Source organism: Babylonia areolata, chromosome 21 (assembly GCF_041734735.1).
Source record: "Babylonia areolata isolate BAREFJ2019XMU chromosome 21, ASM4173473v1, whole genome shotgun sequence".
NCBI lineage: Eukaryota > Metazoa > Mollusca > Gastropoda > Neogastropoda > Buccinidae > Babylonia > Babylonia areolata.
In genome coordinates, this window is record NC_134896.1 from 41010273 (window position 1) to 41031971 (window position 21699).

At 45.2% G+C, this 21699-nt stretch overlaps 2 protein-coding genes across 2 annotated transcripts in view; one reads left to right on the plus strand and one right to left on the minus strand.

Annotated features, from left to right (window-relative positions):
* The window catches only part of LOC143296624 (eIF-2-alpha kinase GCN2-like), a 71587-nt gene extending 71491 nt beyond the window's left edge, over positions 1-96 (plus strand). Inside the window, exon 36 of the mRNA XM_076608653.1 lies at positions 39-96. Coding sequence (XP_076464768.1) covers positions 39-96 — 58 coding nt within the window. The remainder of the gene's footprint in view (positions 1-38) is intronic.
* Positions 97-7131: 7035 nt separating this feature from the next.
* Positions 7132-21699, minus strand: part of LOC143295920 (NPC intracellular cholesterol transporter 2-like) — a 20358-nt gene continuing 5790 nt past the window's right edge. The window contains exons 2-4 of the mRNA XM_076607605.1: positions 14187-14288; positions 11877-12052; positions 7132-11186 (exon numbers count right to left, since the gene is read on the minus strand). Of these exons, the coding sequence (XP_076463720.1) occupies positions 11100-11186; positions 11877-12052; positions 14187-14288 (365 nt within the window). The 3' untranslated portion in view covers positions 7132-11099. The remainder of the gene's footprint in view (positions 11187-11876; positions 12053-14186; positions 14289-21699) is intronic.

The following is a 21699-nucleotide window of genomic DNA, read 5'->3' on the forward strand; positions in this document are numbered from 1 at the left end:
ATAGGGAGGGCACTGTTCACCGGTGTGCTGTGTCACAGGAAGCAGCACCTGCTCCTGTACGGAACCAAAGAGGACACGCTGCGACTGCTGACCTGACCTTGCCCCCCCACCGACCCCTACACACACCGATCACAGATATCAGACAGCTCCTTGACCGTGGCAGCAGCTGCCACCGGCGCCAGGACTTTCTCCCAGCATGCCTGAGCGGGGGCCGTGTCTGTGTGTATACACATATTGGTATGACGCTTTAAAACTTTGCAAAGCACTTTACAGTAAGACGTTGGTCGAGATTCAGAATGAGGGGAATGCTGCTGAGGGCAGAAGATTGGGTATCCATGACAACAAACAAACAAACAAATAAGAATTAATGTTGATTCCTTTTCTTTATGGTGCTATAAACTTCACGCTGACACTGCATTCATGCAGTTGTGAAACATGTACTGCTGCTGACCTGGGCAGTGGACAGATGAGTATGATGCTGTCGAGGGATGTGGGACTGTGGGCACAGGAGGGCGCTTCGAGGCGTGAGGGGTTTTGCGTGTTGGATCGTGGCGAGAGCTGGCAGCTTTGGGGGGGTGAGACAGGGAACACGTCTGGATCCTCTCCACTGCTGCCTGTGTTGTGCTGTCTCAGGCCGGTTCTTATAGTGGGGGAAGAAAGTGGTGAAAGAAAATTATTCAGCACGACTGTTTTTCTCTGCTATGAACCGTGCAGTAAGAACTTGTTCAGATTCTTACTTATTTTACCAATACTGTTGTTGATACGATAACGTGATGAACTTTTTTTTCTTTTTTTTTTTATGTTTGACACTGGTTTTAAAGATTCTTTACTTACTCTGATCTGTGGGAAGTCAGCTGGGGAAAAACGGATCAGTAGATTTCCATTTATCATGTACACGTGCTAACATCTGTATTTAAATAAAAAATATAAAAAAATAAAATGTACACAGTAACACATTAATGCCTTGTTGAAAAGTTCATCAGTTCTCAAAAAAAAAAAAAAAAGAAAAGAAAAAAAAAGAAAAAGAAAACCCTTTTAAACACTCTTTTAGCACAGTAACTGCCTTTTTGAAATGTTACTCATACATTTTCCCACCTACCTCTTTTTCAGCTGAAAGTTTTCAGGATGAATAGTTGTTTTTTCTTTCAAATGATTATCAAATTGGGGAAATGCTGGAAGTGCCCGAATGAAATGCTGTTGATGAGATGAATGTGTGGGAGCAAAACAGTTTGACAGTGGTGACCATGATAGAAATATGTTGACAGTGGTGACAGTGATGTGAACAGGCTGAAAGTGGTGACAGTGATGTGAACAGGTTGACAGTGGTGACAGTGATGTGAACAGGTTGAAAGTGGTGACAGTGATGTGAACAGGTTGACAGTGGTGACAGTGATGTGAACAGGTTGACTGTGGTGACAGTGATAGAAACAGGTTGACAGTGGTGACAGTGATGTGAACAGGTTGACAGTGGTGACAGTGATAGAAACAGGTTGACTGTGGTGACAGTGATGTGAACAGGTTGACAGTGGTGACAGTGATGTGAACAGGTTGACAGTGGTGACAGTGATGTGAACAGGTTGACAGTGAAGACAGTGATGTGAACAGGTTGACAGTGGTGACAGTGATAGAAACAGGTTGACAGTGGTGACAGTGATGTGAACAGGTTGACAGTGGTGACCGTGATGTGAACAGGTTGACAGTGGTGACAGTGATAGAAACAGGTTGACAGTGGTGACCGTGATGTGAACAGGTTGACAGTGATGTGAACAGGTTGACAGTGGTGACAGTGATAGAAACAGGTTGACAGTGGTGACCGTGATGTGAACAGGTTGACAGTGATGTGAACAGGTTGACAGTGGTGACAGTGATAGAAACAGGTTGACAGTGGTGACCGTGATGTGAACAGGTTGACAGTGGTGACCCTGATGTGAACAGGTTGACAGTGGTGACCCTGATGTGAACAGGTTGACAGTGGTGACAGTGATGTGAACAGGTTGACAGTGGTGACAGTGACAGAAACAGGTTGACAGTGATGTGAACAGGTTGACTGTGGTGACAGTGATGTGAACAGGTTGACAGTGGTGACAGTGATGTTAACAGGTTGACAGTGGTGACAGTGATGTTAACAGGTTGACAGTGGTGACAGTGATAGAAACAGGTTGACAGTGGTGACAGTGATAGAAACAGGTTGACAGTGATGTGAACAGGTTGACAGTGGTGACAGTGATATAAACAGGCTGACTGTGGTGACAGTGATGTGAACAGGTTGACAGTGGTGACAGTGATGTTAACAGGTTGACAGTGGTGACAGTGATAAGTGCATTTCGACCAGTAGGCTTTCACCCTTGAGGGGAAGTTTTATAATACTGAAGGCTCGGTGTTGTGAGTGTGTGTGTTTGAGGGGGTTGGTGTCTGGTTCACCAGTGAAATGCATGGCAAATTTTAATAACCAAAAGAAAAGAAAAGAAAAAAGGAACAGACTGCCTCTACTACTTGTGAAGCCAAAGCCATGTTCTGTGAGCTTGGAACAGGACCTCCCAACTTCTTGACTTTGTTTCATTCACTCACGGCATAGTCTGCGTCCTAATACCAGTGGCATGACAGTTTGAAGCCTTGAAAAAGTGGCCAACGAGTTATCACGGGATCTTCCAGCTGATGTTAAGTGTTTTCTGAATGAAAGTGCAAGTGGATCGTAACCGTGTGCATCTGTTACTGTTGACACAAATTACCTTCAGTGCTCAAGACCAAGAATTGCAACAATCTGTCCAATGTCATATCGCCTCTGGCTACTTTAATGATCAATGTGTGAGTGTGTGTGTGTGTGTGTACTTTCATAGAAAACAGTATGTGTGTGTGCTCACTGTTTAAAATTTTAATCAGATTGATGTGTAGTTTTCAGATCGTACAAATTTATATAAGGTGCATTCCAAAAGGTATGATGACAGTGACCAATTTATATGGGTGTTTGACTTGTGCACAAAGTTAAAGCCTGTGTATTAACCCAGTGTCAGTTGTCTGTTGACTTGTGCACAAAGTTAAAGCCTGTGTATTAACCCAGCGTCAGTTGTCTGTGTGTCTGTCCATCCTTGCGCGTGTACATCTGAAATAGATTTTATCTCTGGCATTTTTTTTGCGGGGGGGAGGGGGGATGGGATGGGGGGTCAGCGACTGTGAGTGGTAGAAACTCCACAGCAGGATGGAAGGTAATAAACTATCAAGCCATCACTTCTGTGAAGACAGTACTCAGTGAAAGGCCTAAATCTTGGATAGAAGTTTCAGGAATCAGCATCAGATGCTGCATGTTTTTGATCAGTTCCTGAAAAACTCTGCAAGCAATGGAGTTGAGGGCAAAACAAAGATGGCAGAGACATACTGACTGGCTTGTTACAAACATTCAGAATATCTAAGTTGAAAAAATGTATTGGTTTTAATAATCATTTTATCTGTAAGTGCAAGAATAATAACAGGTTGACAGTGGTGACACTATGTGGTGACACAATATGACACTGTATTTACATATTCTGGCCCATTTGTATCATCAACCAAAATGATTGTCATTGTTTACGGTACTGAAAGATTACCAGCTGACACTTTGTGGCAGTGGTTAATTCCTAACTATGACATGAGAGATGAAAAAGGCATCACCTCTCTTGGCGTGAAGGTGATCACAGGAATACGTCTGGCTGCCTGAATTTCACAAATGCATGCATACATGCACACTCAAACACAAATTCTGTTCAGTTAGTTTTAGGACTTGACATGACAGATGCAGACCATGCAACTGTACTGTTTCCACCCCGTCTGCACTGAAGTCATTAAGAGAAGAAAAAAAATTTTTTTTTGATATATATTGTATGTGTGTGAGTGGATGTTTTTCATATATCCTGACAGTATTAGTGTTATCAATCACCTGTTATTTGTTGACTAGGTCACATCCACTGATTTGTTTTTAAAATGTATTATAATTGATTTTGATATTAGCAAAATGATTGTTCCTTGTGGTGTGTAGTTCAGTTGGTAGCAGGATGACAAATCCTGTTTTATTTCTTACTTAAGATGTTTATTATACAGTACATATCTCAGTATTAGAAATATAAAAGATGACAACTCACATGACATTGATTAAATCATCCGTTTCAAAGAAACAAAAGTTGACCTAACTCACACGACATTAACTCATCCTTTCAAAATAACACAGTTGGCATCACTCACATAGCATTAACCCATCCCTTTCCAAAAAAAGAAGTGTTTGCAAAAACATCACATGACGCTGATTAACCCATCCCTGTATTAGGCCTACACCTCCAACACTCGGCTTATATCACAGATTGGGCCAACAGCAAAGTGAGAGCTGCATAACCAATGATTTCTCTATTGCAATAGGAAATCATTTACAGCTCAGTCTTTTGTGAAGGACTATGACTCTTAAACTAGGAGGCAAAACTGCACTGGCTTTTAGTGCTGCAGCCTTGGGGCATAGTTGGCCTTCGGGAACCATCCCAACGCCGACTGTTCTAAAACCCTCTTGGCTGAGAGAGCAGGGGTGTAACTTGGGCAAGACACACTCCCCTACTATAATTAATTCTAGCCCAGATAGTCAGGACAGCAGTTACCTCCTCTGCTGTTCTGATGGTCTCAGTCGAACACGACTGACTATCAGAAAGTGCTGCATATCACACAACCGTTAATCATTCACTAAGAGGCAGTGCACATTGTGCATTCAAGTCCATTTGTTTTCCTGAAGTGTACCTACTCTTTGTTGTTTAAATTAACCATGGGTTTTTCAGGAAGATTACTGGCTGAGCCACTTCCATTATAATTGGTTGCTGGGTCAGTTCCATTCATACTCACTCTAAATTTACATGCAGCGTATATAACATGAATGACACTGAATTTAGACAGCTTATAAACCATCGAGGAAAAGAGTCCAGACTTATTCGGCTCCAGCACAGGGGCTTGGAATACCACACGTCTTGAGTATCCTGGACAACTGGATTTTCCGGTGGACAACTGGAAATACTGTCTCCACTTGTTAGTTGGACAACCAATCTCTGACAGTCAGTGGCAAGGTGACTGGGCAGCCAGTTTCAGACTGATAGCAGTTCCCTCCCTTCTCTTTTCACTATATTACATAACTACATGCATGTATATGAATGTGTATTGTGTGTGCATGCGTTTATGTAAGTTTTTGCCTGCCTATGTGTGCGTATGTGTTAGGGTAGCTGTTAGATACACATGCATTGTTAAAATGTATGTATGCAGTGTGTGTGTGCGTGTGTGTGTGTAGTCATATTTTGTTGCGTGTATGTAACATAGATGTAATGTTTTATGTTAACAAAGCGTTTTTGTAAAGCACCTAGAGCAGATTTCTGGATAGTGTGCTATATAAGTATCCATTATTATTATTATTATATATTAAACACCTCCACTCCCACCATGCCATGGTGTTTCTGTTTTTATTGTATTTATTTTACTCGTATGACAGATTGACTTGTTGCATTACTGATAGTTACTTTTATTAACCGTTTCTTTAGCTAGGGAGAGCAAGTAGAAATTAGTGATGGGGGAAGGGGGGGCAAGCAGTTCTTTTTTGTTTTTGTCTGTTTTGTCCCCAAGACGACTAAATTATCTGGGAATGTCTGGCCCTGCAACATTACAGCTCTCGAGGATCAACTGGTATCAGTAGACTAGTTTTCCTGGTACTGGTTAGGTTAATTATTAATATTTGTACCATTCTTAACCAGTGATGACAACTATGGTCCCTCTCCTGACAAGAAGAAGTACCATTAATATTACATAGTAGAACTCTCCTCCCATCATACATGAAGTCTGTCTGCTTCCCATGATAGACTGTTCAAATAACCCCTAAAAAAGAAACCACATATTTATATTAACCCATTCAACCCTCGGAAGTACACAGCCTCAGTAAGCTTCCATGCCAAATCCATGTTTGGGGGTGGGGGGTGGGGACAAAAAAACAAAAACAAAACCTCAGAAAATTACCATTTTTCTTCCACATTACTTCTGGACACATCTGGAAATAGTTCGAGAAGTTCATTCCCTTTGCTTGTGGTTTAATCATATGTAGCAACATGAAAACTGTTTTGATGAGATGAGCTTTGAAGCTGGAGCAGTGTTTGGGCGCAGGGTTCAATGCGTTAACTCATTGTCACAGGTTGTGAATCCTTCCCTCAGAGTTCATATCAGTTTGCAAGTGAAACCATGTAAAAAGCATCTGGAGTGAAAGTGTGTGGTAAATTGAATCTGATATGCTCAGTCCAAGGATATGATCTGTTTTGTTCATGACTTTGTTTTTTAATATTTGAAATAATTCTGAAATGTGCACAGGCATATACCCATGAACTGTACCGTTCTTTGTTCATTTGCTGTATTTCTTTTTTTTGGGTGGGGGGGGGGGGGCCAGTGGTTTGGTGGTCTTCTAATACTGAAGTGTGTGTGTGTGATGAAAGTAGGCCATTTTTCTCCTTACCTGCATTGTGTCATTTACCAACTCCTTGAAAGACACAACAAAATTTCAGCTTGCTTGCGCTCAAATACTTCTACATTGTATTCAGTATAACGTTTCTGAATTTTTATAATGTATGAAAAATGTTTACTCTTCATCCACAATATTGGGAGCATGTGTCCACAATACATTTTTTTTTTTTTTTTTTTTCAAATTGGATTTTTGCTCACTGATGTTTTTGATAAAGGAGCAGAAAGGAAATCTGCTGTGGAAGAGAGAAAAAAACAACAACACACCATCACAAACCCCCCCTGAAGTATGAAATCCATTCAGTGCAGTTCAACCAATCATGTGAAGAAACACAACAATCTATTATGGAGACATAACATTTTGTAAAACAAAAAGGCATAATTATTGTTTGGTTTTTGTGTGTTTTTTTTCCGGTGCCCAGGCTGTTTAATGCTTTAGTTTGCAATATTGATACATTATTGCATTATTTTTACTCCCACACACACATTGAAATGCATGAAATAAATGTTGGAAGCAAGGATGCTGTGCGAGTGTAAATGTATCAATGTATGTGCCATTATTTACATGAAAATGTGGTAATGGGTGTAGAGTTTAGTGTAATATTACGTTAATATTGTGTGCATGGTTTTCTCTCGTTTTTTTTTTTTTTTTTTTTTTTAATGAAAGGTATTCATTATTTTCAAATGCAGGTTCATTTTCAGGTTAAAAAAAAAAAAGTTAACATGGTCAGATTCATTGAACGTATTCACTCCGTTTCAACGTAGTGTTTTATTATCCCCGTAATGTTTAAACTTACAGGCCAGTATGATCAGTCCGTCATCAAATACATAATCATGTGCCTGGCGTGAAGACCGTTTATCTCCTGTCCCTGTTTCAGCATGCGTTCTGGAATGTTCCTTGGATGGAGTTCCTCCTGGCTGAAAAAATGCTACCCTGCCCTCCCCCATCCTCCCTCATAGCTCCCACACACCCCCTCCTCCCCTTGCCCCCTCTCTCCCTTTCATCCGTCAGGAAACTGCTAGTGTCAGTCATATCCTTGATGTAAACATGAATAACGTGATGTGGACAAAAGAACAGTGTCAGAGTGGGGTATAGTTGCTCGTGTTCTAAAGAAGTTTGCGAAATAACTATGTGTGTGTGTTAAACATAAGTGTCCATGAAATAAATATATCCATGTTACACAAATGACTGAAACGCTGTGTTTTCCCCATTGCTGGTTGATATAATATGAGCAATGCCTGCGAGATAATGATCAATAAAATGTGATATTTTCTGGTTTGATTTTTTTTTTTTTCAGTGTGATATGTAGTCTGCCTGGTTACATGCTGTTGTTTTGTGTGTTTTTTTTGTTCTCCTTTTGGCCCATTTCGTCTCTTGCTGAACAACTGTAGCAGGAATTTTTTCATTGTTTAGATCACTCTTTGGATCCCTCACAAAAACATGCATAGGCATACAAGCACACTCCCTCTCGGACATACACCAGTGACCTTGCTTTCTGAAAAAGACATCATAGTCATAATCAACATAGTCATAATCAATCAGATTGACAAAACTGGGTGCAAAAAAACAAACAAACAAACAAACAAAAACACACCCACATATATATATATATTTATATATGTATCAACAACAGTAGGCTCTTCATGTCTTAAAACACTTGTATTCTTAAATAGCAGCATATTTTCACGGCAAAAACAGCTTCTTCAGGCAAGGGTACAGAAGTGAAAGCTTTACAGGCTGGTTAAATAGCAACCAGAGAGTAAAAGTCAGGTAAAATCAGGTAAAACTGGGCAGGTAAAAACATGCTGCATGCAAAACAATTACAGAACTTCTGCAAGGAGCAGTGCCCAGGACACGAAGAGAGTGTGAACTATATATATATATATATATATTATAATCCCTATGATGTGTACAAGAAAAATCTGATACTAGCGAATGAACAGCATCACCATTGTTGCAGAATATAAATTAATTTTTGGGGTTGCCAAATGATAGAACTTATACCTCCTTTGAAAAAAAACACGTTTGATTTGCAACAGTTACAAAGTGGTAAGTAAAGCAGTAACTTTTTTTTTTTCCAAAGTAATTCTTTCGAGTTTTAAAATTATTGGAACCTGTACTCAAATTCAGTACAAACTTGTACTGTCAGAATGAGCATTACAAGTAACTGGACCAGCAAAACCAGCCGCCGTGGCGAAGTGGTTAGCGTCGCGGACTGACGGCTGGGAGAACGCGGGTTCGAATCCCAGCGGAGGTGGGTTTTTCGGCCTGTGGCTGGCTGCTACCCAGGGTTGAGTGTGCTGTTGGCTTAAATGGGGAGACTGGGACCACACAGTCGAGTGTCATCCACTTCAAGGATGCGTCTTTGGGTGTGTTGCTCAAATTACCTGACCAACACTGCAAGTGTCAGTATCTCTCGGGCCTGGTTAACACCAGGATATCATTATGACAGGAAGCGTAGAGTACAGCCTTGTCACGCAGTCCCAAACCAAAATGGACTTCCATAGCAACATTGTCATCATCATCGTCATCCTCCTTCATCGTCATCGATATAAACAAAACAGTCTCAAAGTCTGTGGCCTTTCATGCCCTGCTCTCATGGTGACCTCAGTTTCGATGCCCCTCCACTTCCGTGCTTGGGGTGAGTCCTCTCAATGTCGTCAGTGTCGGCAGATTCATGGGGGGCTGTTGTTTGAGGGACGTGGTGGCAGTCTCCACTCTGGGAGGGACGCTCACTCAGTCTGGCTCCGCGACTAAGCCATTGTTGTCGTTAGTAGGGGGCTTAGTAGGTGGTGTCCTAAGTACGTTAAAACAGAACAGGCACCACTGAACACCACCGAAGTGACTCAGCAGCAGTGCAGGGTCTCCTCTGGTGTGTGGCCTCCTGGCGACCTAACATCGATGGTTCCCTGTGGACTGCCGAAGCTGGAACTGTGACGGACAAACCCGGGTGTGGCCGTGTATGGGGGAATCTAAATGAGCGGCATGGGAGTAATGCCACTGAAACGGTGCAGATGACAGGGCAGAAAAGAACAAAAAAACTGGACCAGCAAATGAGTAACCATTACTAAGGCAAGAACTTTATTTCATATGCCCCCTGGGAGCACTGGAACATATACATATCTTTTACATACCCCACATAAACAAACAAACCATCAGTGATTAGAACTGCATTTTTTTTTTCAGTTCCACCGCAGAGTCTTTCTTTTGGGGCTAATGTCCATTTTTACCATTATTCTTTCAGTCTTTTCCACCATTTGTGATTGTATTCAATGATCCCATTCCCTAAAAAGTATTGCAAATTTTGTTGTCTTATTTGTATTTGTATTTCTTTTTATCACAACAGATTTCTCTGTGTGCATTTCGGGCTGCTCACCCCAGGGAGAGTGCATCACTACACTACAGCACCACCCTTTTTTTTTTTTTTTTTTTTGGTATTTTTTCCTGCGTGCAGTTTTATTTGTTTTTCCTGTCGAAGTGGATTTTTCTACAGAATTTTGCCAGGAACAACCCTTCTGTTGCCGTGGGTTATTTTACATGTGTTAAGAAGTGCATGCTGCACACGGGACCTCAGTTTATCGTCTCATCCGAATGACTAGTGTCCAGACCACCACTCAAGGTCTGGTGGAGGGGGAGAAAATATTGGCGGCTGAGCCGTGATTTGAACCAGCGCGCTCAGATTCTCTCGCTTCCTAGGCAGACGCGTTACCTCTAGGCCATCGCGCCAAAAGGTCATCAGCTGAGACTATCAAGACAGAGACAATGCTAAACAAGAACCGACACATTCAACATACATTATTATATTCAGATACTGAACAATACAAAATCAGAATACTGAAGCCTTGGCTGTTTTTCATTTTGCCCTGCAGTTTGTGGTTCAAGAAGCAACAAGGGAAAGGCATGCTTCCCCAAAATACAACTTGATCACCAGATGAGTTATGAAAAATGATAATAAGATAAAAGAGAGAGAGAACTACTCTTCTTGATCACACTTAACCAGATACAGAGCTGAGATGAATCAACAGGAGTTACGATATTTTCGTAACAGCCAAAAGAAACAAAACATATCCCTCCACAAAAAAGAGAGAAAAAAACCCCAGAAATTTATTGTAAACAAAAAAAGAAATAAATAAATAAGCATGTGCATATCACATGCAGCCTTCACTAATGACATTGAAACAAACGGGTTTTTTTTTTTTTTCGGGGGGTGGGGTGGGGTCACAGTAATGAATTATCTGTCCTTCTGCCCACCCCAACCCACAGTAACACCAGATGAACCATTTATTTCACACACAACTCTCTTTTCAGTCATTGAACACACTCTCTCACACACTACAAACACAGTTGCATGCATGCATGCATGCTCACTCTCTCTCTCTCTCTCTCAAAGATTGGTAGTTATTGCACAAGTTCTGTCCAGAGACGACACACTTGCCATGGGAATCGCCACCCCCCCCACTCATTTCACAGACACACAGAAAAATCCCAGGTCCAGTTCATAACACGACACAGAGTAGTCATACACAACTGACCCAGCAGTGCAGGGCATCAGGAGGGTACAGCAGGGCAGGGCAGGGCAGGGTAGAGCCCAGTTCGTCGGCCCCTACCGGGAAATCTCCATGGGAAAGTCGAAGCAGAACTGTTTCTCTCCACTCGCCCCTGTCAGTGACCATTCCACTACCAGGCGAAGCTGAAACAGCATAAAAGAATGAATAAATAAACATAAAACACACACACGTTTTACTCTTTTGTCACAACACATTTCTCTGTTGTGTGAAATTTGGGCTGCTACTCTCCCAAGGGACAGCGTGTTGCTCGAGTGTCCCACCGCACCGATACCCCACTCGATCAACACACACCACACCAACACCCACACCCCATCCCAACACCCCACCATTACCCCACCACACCACATCAACACCCACCCCCCCAACACCCCCACCACACCAACACCCAACCCCAACACTACACCCCACCCCACCCACACCTCAGCATACAACACCCTACAACACCCCCATCCCACCAACATTCCAGCACACCACACCACAACACCCACCCCACATCACCACCACACCAACACCCATCCCACATCACCACCACACCAACACCCACCCCACATCACCACCACACCAATACCCACCGGTACACCACAACACCAATACCCCATCCCAACACACCACCACCCCAACAAACCACACCACACCACCACCCCAACAAACCACACCACATCACCACCCAACACAACACACCACCACCCAACACACCACACCACCACCCCAACAAACCACACCACACCACCACCCCAACAAACCACACCACACCAACACACACACCAACACCCCACCACCCCCACACCAGACCACACAGTCCAGTCGATCACCTGAGGGGCCCCCTTGGGAACGGCCAGCGTGCTGACGTAGGTGTACTGCTTGGACTGGGCCACTGGGCACGTGATGCCCGAGTCCTTGCAGCCGTCCGGGTTGGGCATGGGCCAGCCGATCCTGATGCCCTCAATGATGCCCGAGATCTGCGCCTTCAGGCTGCCGGAGTCCACGGCTATAAGGAGGCACGAACAGCGCAAAGAAATGAATCAACATTTGGAGCAGAAAGTATATTATAACAGCGGGACGACAGACAAAAGAACCATGCCGACCAACATTTGGGACTGGAAATATCGATACCTGATTTAACCGTATCGCTCGCGTACCTGTGGCAACACACCCACACATTGGTACACAGAGATACAAACACGTATGAACGAACAATGGCATGCATGCACGCACACAAACACACGATCGACGCGCACTCACACACATGCACACTCACACACAAATGCCCGAATGCGCGCGCACGCGCTCGTACACACACACACACACGCGCACACACACACACACACAGTTGCAAACCGAAAGTGGACTTGACTGCAGTTGCACAAAACTAAAGAAGCATACCAATATTTTCGCTGAAAAAACAACAACTGTCAGTGCGTTAAATAAATGACACGATACATCTACACAACATCACTGACAAAACGCGGCAAGACCGCTCATGCACTCATCTCAAGAATTTCATCACAAAGCCTCCGGCCAAATGGGTTTTTCTTTTCTTTTCTTTTTACACCTGCGACATCACAAACCATCATTTATATCGGTGCAACTGGAACATATTTAGTTCAGCATTACTGCATTTTTTTTTTTTTTTTTTTTTTGTCTGATGTTCACCAGCCGTCAATCTAAATCAAACGAATATTACAATATGTATCCAGTGTTTGATTGAGAACATATGCAGGTAGCTTGTTGCCCTGCTTGTTTGACATTGTGTTGATTTGCTCGAATGTTTTGTTTGTTTGCTTATTTTCGTTTTTGACATGACTGGGTTTTTTTGCTTGTGTAGTGTGTGAAGAAGACGCGTGTTTTTGTATTGTTTTAATGGCTCCACAGGGTTCGTTATTAACATTTTTTCACATGAGCGCCTACGCTCTAGTTTCAGAATTTTGATGAGCGCAAACTGAAAACTAAGAGCGCACACTAAAAACATAGAGCAACAAGTCTCAAACATAAATTCATTTTCTCACCTTTAATTCTTGTTTACATCAATTCCTCTCCGATACTTGAGTCACTTAATCCATTCTCCTCACTCTCACTTTCCGGCTTCTCAGTTTTCTGACGCTTTTGAAAGTTTGGCCTTCTCTTCCTTGGACCACACTTCACTAGGCCTACTTCCGGTTGAACTAACAAAACGTAAACAGACGGCTTTCAAACTTCGGTAAATGCAAAACGATCGCGCTTTTGACTCTTGTTTGTGATGGACAATGGAATAACAATTTAGATACAGTAGTGTATGCTTATGTCTTTTCAAAATCAAGAGCGCAAGCGCTCTGAGTCAAGGAATTTTCCAGAGCGCAATTTGTTTTTTCAGAGCGTTCCGCTCAGCGCTCCCGTTAGTGACGAACCCTGCTCCACCAGGGGACGCATAATTCTATCAAAATAAAACTTCTTGCCTTGATCACTTTGCCTCGCCTGGCTTTGCTGTTAGTGTGTGCAAAATGCGGCGTGTTTTCTGTCAAAAGATTTCTGCACAACACGTCATATACTTCATACGTCATTTTCACACGACCTCATTCTTCATTGAAAAAGGTCTAGACATGCAGTTAGTGTGTGAATCAGAATCAGAATCAGAATCAATTTTAATGTCAATTAAACCTGAACAAGGTTTATAAGACACGCATGCAAAGTTACATGAAACCACGCACAAAAAAGCAAAACAAAAATAGATAAATATTGAACAAGACATTGAATCACTCTTGCACGCTACATATGGCGTTTTTGACAGCAGTTACTGACAAATTTCCCAAACAGCCCCACAAGTTTGTCTTCCAGTATTAGCTGACTGGGTTTAATAATATTTGGAATGTAATTTTGATTTTTTTGTATGAATTCTACTCTAATTTCTTTGTATAATTCGCAGTCATCTAAGAAATGAAATTCATCCTCTATTGTTTGACATTGTAAACATAGTCTCCTTTCTTTTGGAATGTTGTGTGTGTGTGTGTGTGTGTGTGTGTGTGTGTGTGTGTCATAGTGTGTGTGTGTGTGTGTGTGTGTGTGTGTGTGCGCGCACGTGCGTGCGTGTACGCGTGTGTGTCAATCGTTCCAACATAACTATAAAGATTTGTGTAAACCCAACTGACGGGCTTTGAAGGTGACGCGGACAGTGGCGGTCATGTTGTAGGTGAACACACAGGGCTGGACGGAGCACGGGGAGATGTCCACTACCACTGTCGTCCCGTTCCCTGCACACAATTCATTATTAGCGTTAAGAATGTTCTGAATCCTAGGAACGCAATATGTTAGCTTGGGGGACTTTACGGGTACCTCCCAGCTTGGGCCGGGTTAAGAATGATATCAGTTCTAGAAACGCTGTTAGCTTAGCGTTAAGAATATCCCGAAGTCTTAGAAGCTATATTAACTCAACGTTATAAGAATATCCCGAAGTCATAGAAGCTATATGTTAGCTTAGCGTTTAGAATAATTCTGAATTCTAGGAACGCTATGGCGTTAAGAATATTCTGAATTCCAGGAACGCTATCTTAGCTTGGCGTTAAGAATGTTCCAAAGAAAAGCAGCGCCACGTTAGCTTAGGGCAAAGAACGTTCCGAAGTGTTTGGAGAAGACTAGAACATTCTTTTCACGCTATGCAAACTTAGCACTGCAAATTTAAGATCTCTCATGCAACCCAGCCAAGGTGCCCATTGTCAGACATAGTCATGACTGCCACAGCGTCTGTGCACAAACATACAGAGCACACAAACTGTAGACACTGAATGCAGATCTGATGCACCAATATGCTGCAACAGTTGTGCACAAGCTAAATATTACTATAGCTGCACCGGAACCAAAAAATCTAATGATACAAAAGCCATGTGCACACGATAGTAGATCTAAATTCGTTACTGCTGCAACTACCACCGTGTGTACAATTATGTTATTTTTGTGTCATAAGTTATGTTAATGGGATGCTAAAACAAGTATGTGTGTTTTCACAAACATTTAGATTTAGTTCTAATGTATTTGCTACAGATACTAATCGTTTAAAACAATACTGCAGGCAATAAAAAAGGGGTGTAGATCTGATGTTGCTGCGGCCGTTCTGCATTCATGAGTGTATTGTGCTCATGTACAACAGAATCTGATGTTGATATAACTCGATTTCCACAGCTACTGTGACGATATAAATCTTTGTAACAACAGATTTTATCCCCCTTTATTAAGTGATGCTTCAGCTTGTTATGTTTTTGGATAGCATGCGTGAGCTATAACGCCGAAAGAGGAACCCAACTTCTCAACAGTGTCTTGGAAGTTTGCAACTCTGATCCAGATCTATATGGATTCTTCTTCTTCGTTCGTGGGCTGTTAACTCCAAAGTTCACCTGTATGTACACGAGTGGGCTTTTACGTCTATGACCGTTTTTATCCCACCATGTAGGCAGCCATACTCAGTTTTCGGGGGTGTGCATGCTGGGTGTGTTCTTGTTTCCATAACCCACCTAACGCTGACATCGGTTACAGGATCTTTAACGTGTGTATTTGATCTTCTGCTTGCGTACACACACGAAGGGGGTTCAGGCACAAGCAAGTCTGCACATATGTTGACCTGGGAGATCAGAAAAATCTCCACCCTTTACCCACCAGGCGCCGTTACCGAGATTCGAACCCGGGACCCTCAGATTGAAAATTCAACGCTTTATAATCACTCGGCTATTGCGCCCGTCATCTATATGGATGATACCGATCCGCCCCTCATAATTTGACGAAAGAACATGACCTAATGGGAACATGACTTGATGGAACATGACTTTACGGGTTATATTATCCACGGAAATGTTCGTTCGTTTCGTTTATTTATTTATAGTCTGTTCATCTAAGATGATGATATTAGACTGAAAATAAATGATATTATTATTATCATTTGAATTATTATCATTTCTATCATAATGATGATTGTTATTATTAATTAGAAATCGGCATTTCTGTATATTCGAATGAAAAGGGGGTCGGTTGAGGTGGAGGGGAGGGGGGTGTGGAGGTGGGTGCAAGGGGGAGGTGACTAAGAAAGGAAGAGACAGACAGACAGAGACAACAGAATGCGGAAAAGATAGAGTACAAAATCTAAAATGGAGAAGGTGAGTGTCAGTGATCGGAGAAAGAAAAAAACATAATATTGGAAGGATGTGTGTGAGAGGCGGGACGGGGGAAGCGGGATTAGGACCCCCCCAAAAAAAAAAATCAATAATCAAATATTGTATGCACAATGGAAATGTGTTTAGCGGTTTTGTTACGATTTACCGAAGGAACAAAGTCGTAATGAACTAAGACGGGGAATTTTATTTATTTATTTTCTTCTAAATAACAACTTGGATGTCTGTACTTTAAAAGAAACAGGAGACTGTGTGTGCCTGTGTGGTGGACAGAATGATTGAAAGGGGGGTGGGGGGTGGGGGGAGAATAAAAGAGGAGAGAGAGAGAGGGGGAGAAGAGGGGGGGAGAGAAAAAGAGGAGAGAGAGAGGGGGGAGAAGAGGGAGGGAGAGAAAGAGGAGAGAGAGAGGGGGGAGAAGAGGGGGGGAGAGAAAGAGGAGAGAGAGAGGGGGGAGAAGAGGGGGGGAGAGAAAGAGGAGAGAGAGAGGGGGGGAGAAGAGGGGGGAGAGAAAGAGGAGAGAGAGAGAGGAGGGAGAAGAGGAGGGGAGAGAAAAAGAGGAGAGAGAGAGAGGAGGGAGAAGAGGGGGGAGAGAAAGAGGAGAGAGAGAGAGGGGGGGGAGAAGAGGGGGGAGAGAAAGAGGAGAGAGAGAGAGGGGGGGGGGAAGAGGGGGGAGAGAAAGAGGAGAGAGAGAGAGGGGGGGGAGAGAAAGAGGAGAGAGAGAGAGAGGAGGGAGAAGAGGAGGGGGGAGAAAAAGAGGAGAGAGAGAGAGGGGGGAGAAGAGGGGGGGAGAGAAAGAGGAGAGAGAGAGAGGGGGGAGAAGAGGGGGGAGAGAAAGAGGAGAGAGAGAGGGGGGGGGAGAAGAGGGGGGAGAGAAAGAGGAGAGAGAGAGAGGGGGGGGAGAGAAAGAGGAGAGAGAGAGAGAGGAGGGAGAAGAGGAGGGGAGAGAAAAAGAGGAGAGAGAGAGAGGGGGGAGAAGAGGGGGGGAGAGAAAGAGGAGAGAGAGAGAGGGGGGAGAAGAGGGGGGGAGAGAAAGAGGAGAGAGAGAGAGGGGGGAGAAGAGGGGGGGAGAGAAAGAGGAGAGAGAGAGGGGGGGAGAAGAGGGGGGGAGAGAAAGAGGAGAGAGAGAGGAGGGAGAAGAGGGGGGAGAGAAAGAGGAGAGAGAGGGGGGGAGAAGAGGGGGGGAGAAAGAGGAGAGAGAGAGAGGAGGGAGAAGAGGGGGGGGAGAGAAAGAGGAGAGAGAGGGGGGGAGAAGAGGGGGGGAGAAAGAGGAGAGAGAGAGAGGAGGAAGAAGAGGGGGGGAGAGAAAGAGGAGAGAGAGGGGGGGAGAAGAGGGGGGGAGAGAGAAAGAGGAGAGAGAGAGGGGGAGAAGAGGGGGGGAGAGAGAAAGAGGAGAGAGAGAGGGGGGAGAGAAAAAGAGAGAGAGAGAAGGGAGAAGAGGGGGGGGGGGGGAAGAGGGGTGGAAATGAAGAGGAAGAATGGAGTGAAAGATAGACGGAACAGAGACAGCGAGAGAGACCAAAAAACAAAAAAAAACAACAAAAAAATCTAGACAGACATTTCTGCGGATTTTGTCACGTATTTCAAATTCATAACTCCAGTTCACATTTCACTGATTTTTTTTTTAAGTAGACAGCGCTGTGCTGTCCCCAGCTTTCCGATTCACCAGCTGGACCACCACACCCAAACCTGGCCCTATCATCGTAACCAGGTTATCAAGATGGAGATTAAGCAGGCACAGAGACCTGGCTCGTACTTCTTGTTCGGGAAGAACTGGTTACACCCTGATCTACGTTTCTGGTTCTGCTGCGTCTTCTCGCAAACTGTAACGCATGGGGGTTAGGGGGTGCACGGGAGGGGTAGTACTTCTAGAGGGGGGGCTTGTCACGCTCTTCCGGGAGTGGTTCGTCCTCTATTGGCCCCCACCGGCACCCAGCTCTCACTTATGGGTCCTAGAAGCTGCTAGCATGCGGCAGCGCCCAACCCCCGGGCAACGGCTTTGACAGGCTGGCTAAACTAGGTGAGGGTAGCTGACGGGTCTCAAACCCTCGGTGAGTTAGGGCTTGTCTACCCAAGCATGTGAAGACTGGATCCGGCGGACTCTGCGGAAGAAACCTTCATGCTTCAACGGAGAGAAAGGCGGTTGCAGCAGAGCACTGTGGAGTGCTGAGGGCAGGATGAGGCACATAGGACATCCTGGTCATCCACTGCATCCGTTTCCATCTCCAGTCGTTTTGACCGCGTCTTGCCACTGGATACAGACGGTCTCGGACAAGAGAGTGAGGTCGACGATGCGCAACTCCTCCTCACTATAAACAAAGTCATCGCGCAAGTCATCAGTCATCCTTCATCCCATACCATCATTTTCCCCCAGCCCTGTGGCGACAGGCGAGCGACGAAGCGACAGGTGTGGGTACACTGGCAGTCGTAGCCGCAGACCTGCACACAGGCGGCTCAGGCCATAGGGTCGTTTTTCACCGATTGGAGCAGCGGTGGAGATTGACAGCCCCCTGAGCGACTGAGCAGCCCTCTTCAGGACAGCACTGCTCACCTCCATGGCATGAGGAAGGGGCTAGAAAAGGTGCCCTAAACACTGCCTGCTCCACACTACCCTAGTCAGCATACCGCGGCTGACGGGGACCCTACTCAAGCGGTCGACACACAAAGGAAAGAAAGAAGAAAACAAGGAGCACCCCATTGACCATTGCCACATGGAACGTGCGTACGCTTCTGGACAGAGGCGACCCGGACAGACCACAGAGACGCACAGCACTCATTGCGAGTGAACTAGCCAGGTACAACATCGACATCGCTGCCTTACGTGAGACCAGACTGGCAGAAGAAGGCGAACTCTGTGAGCGAGGCACAGGCTACACCTTTTGGAGTGGTCGCGGACCTGAAAAGAGACGTGAGGCTGGAGGTGGCTTTACAGTGAAGACAACCCTCGTTGGCAAGCTGGCTGGCCATCCGAAAGGAGTGAACGATCGCCTGATGACGATGAAACTCCCTTTATGCAACGGGAAGAAGTATACCACCATTGTCAGCGCCTACGCGCCCACCATGACCAACCCGGATGAGATCAAGGACAAGTTCTACGAACGCTGTCATCACCACTGTTCCCAACGCAGACAAGCTCATCATTCTTGGTGACTTTAACGCGAGAGTTGGCTGTGACAGCACCTCCTGGGAAGGCGTGATTGGGAAGCATGGGGTTGGCAACTGTAACAGCAATGGTCAACTACTTCTCCAGACATGTGCCGAGCACGACCTTCTTATCACAAACACCGTCTTCTGCCTCCCTACCCGTAACAGGACGTCATGGATGCATCCTCGCTCTGGGCATTGGCATCTCATCGACTTTGTCATCGTCAGGAAGAGGGACAGGCAAGACGTACGAGTCACGAGGGCCATGTGCGGCGCTGAGTGCTGGACAGACCACCGCCTTATCGTCTCCAAACTCAACCTCCGCATCCAGCCTAAGAGACGGCCTCAGGGCATGAAAGCACCCAAACGCCTGAATGTCAACAAGCTGGAGCTAGGCAACATCAAGGAGATCTTTGCTGACACCCTGGAGGAACGCCTTGAGTCCACCGTGCTGGATAACCAGAATGTGGAGGCAGCATGGGATGGGGCGCACTGCATGAGACGGTGTACAACACTGCCATGGAGTGCCTGGGGCCTTCTGCCAGGAAGCACAAAGACTGGTTTGATGAGAACTGCACTGAGATCAAGCAGCTGCTGGAAGACAAACGCCAAGCCTACAGAGCCCACATTGAAGATCCCAAGACTGGTTTGATGAGAACTGCACTGAGATCAAGCAGCTGCTGGAAGACAAACGCCAAGTCTACAGAGCCCACATTGAAGATCCCAAGTCACAGTCAAAGAAAGACATACTGAAGAGCGCATGCAGCACCATCCAGCTGAAGCTGCGGCAGATGCAGGATTCCTGGTTGAACAACAAAACTGATGAGATCCAGGGCTTTGCAGACAGGAACGACATGAAGAACTTCTATAACGGCCTGAAAGAAGTCTACGGTCCCACCACCTCCGGATCTGCTCAACTCCTCAGTGCTGATGGTTCTACCCTAATCACTGACAAGGACGGGATCCTTGAGAGATGGGCTGAACACTTTGACAGCGTACTGAACCGCCCTTCCACCATCAATGATGAAGCCATCGACCGACTCCCCCAGGTGCCAGTCAGTGAGTTGTTGGATGCCGTTCCAACTTTGGAGGAGACCCAGAAAGCTATCCGTCTGCTATCCAATGGCAAAGCCCCTGGCTCAGACTCCATTCCAGCTGAGGTCTACAAAGAAGGTGGTATGGCGCTGACTGAGAAGCTTCATCAGCTATTCCAGCTCATCTGGCAGCATGAGGCAGTTCCACAGGACTTAAGACTCTTCCATCATACACCTGTACAAGCGCAAAGGAAATCGTCAGGCCTGTGACAACCATCGTGGAATATCCCTGCTGTCCGTCGCAGGCAAGACTCTGGCCAGAGTGCTACTCAACCGTCTCATAGCGCACCTTGAGCAACGTCTCCTACCAGAGAGCCAGTGTGGCTTCCGGAAAGAACGCGGGACTATCGACATGGTGTTTGCTGCCAGGCAGCTCCAGGAGAAGTGTCAGGAACAGAACGCCGACCTTTACTCCACCTATGTTGATCTGAGCAAGGCCTTCGATACTGTTAGCAGAGATGGCCTTTGGAGAATCATGGCGAAGTACGGATGTCCCAGAAAGTTCATCACCATCATACGGCAACTACACGATGGGATGCTGGCCCGAGTCCAAGACAACGGAGAGACTTCAGAACCATTCCCTGTCTCCAACGGAGTCAAGCAAGGGTGTGTTCTTGCCCCCACCCTGTTCAGTCTCATGTTTTCAGCCATGCTGACAGATGCCCTCAGAGACGCTGACGTAGGCATTGGCATCAGGTACCGCACAGATGGCTCACTCTTCAACCTCAGGAGGCTTCAAGCAAAAACCAAGGTGAGGACAGACACCGTCAACGACTTCCTGTTTGCCGATGACTGCGCTCTCAACGCTGCCTCCGAAGCTGACATGCAACACAGCGTCGACAAGTTCTCTGCTGCCTGTGACAACTTTGGCCTCACAATCAGCACAAAGAAGACTGAGGTGATGCACCAGCCAGCTCCAGGAAAGCCTTACGTTGAACCAAACATCTTCATCAACGGGCAACGACTGAATGCGGTGGACAAGTTCACATACCTGGGCAGTACACTCTCTCGCACAGTTGTCATCGACGACCAGGTGAATGCCAGACTCGCCAAAGCCAGCGCTGCCTTCGGCAGACTCCATAAGAACGTTTGGAACAGGAGAGGCATCACCCTGGAGACGAAGCTCAAAGTATACAAGGCCATAGTTCTCACCACACTGCTCTATGGATGTGAATCATGGACGGTCTACAAACGCCATGCCAAAAAGCTGAACCATTTCCACACCACCAGCCTCAGAAAACTTCTCGGCATAAAGTGGCAAGAGAAGATCC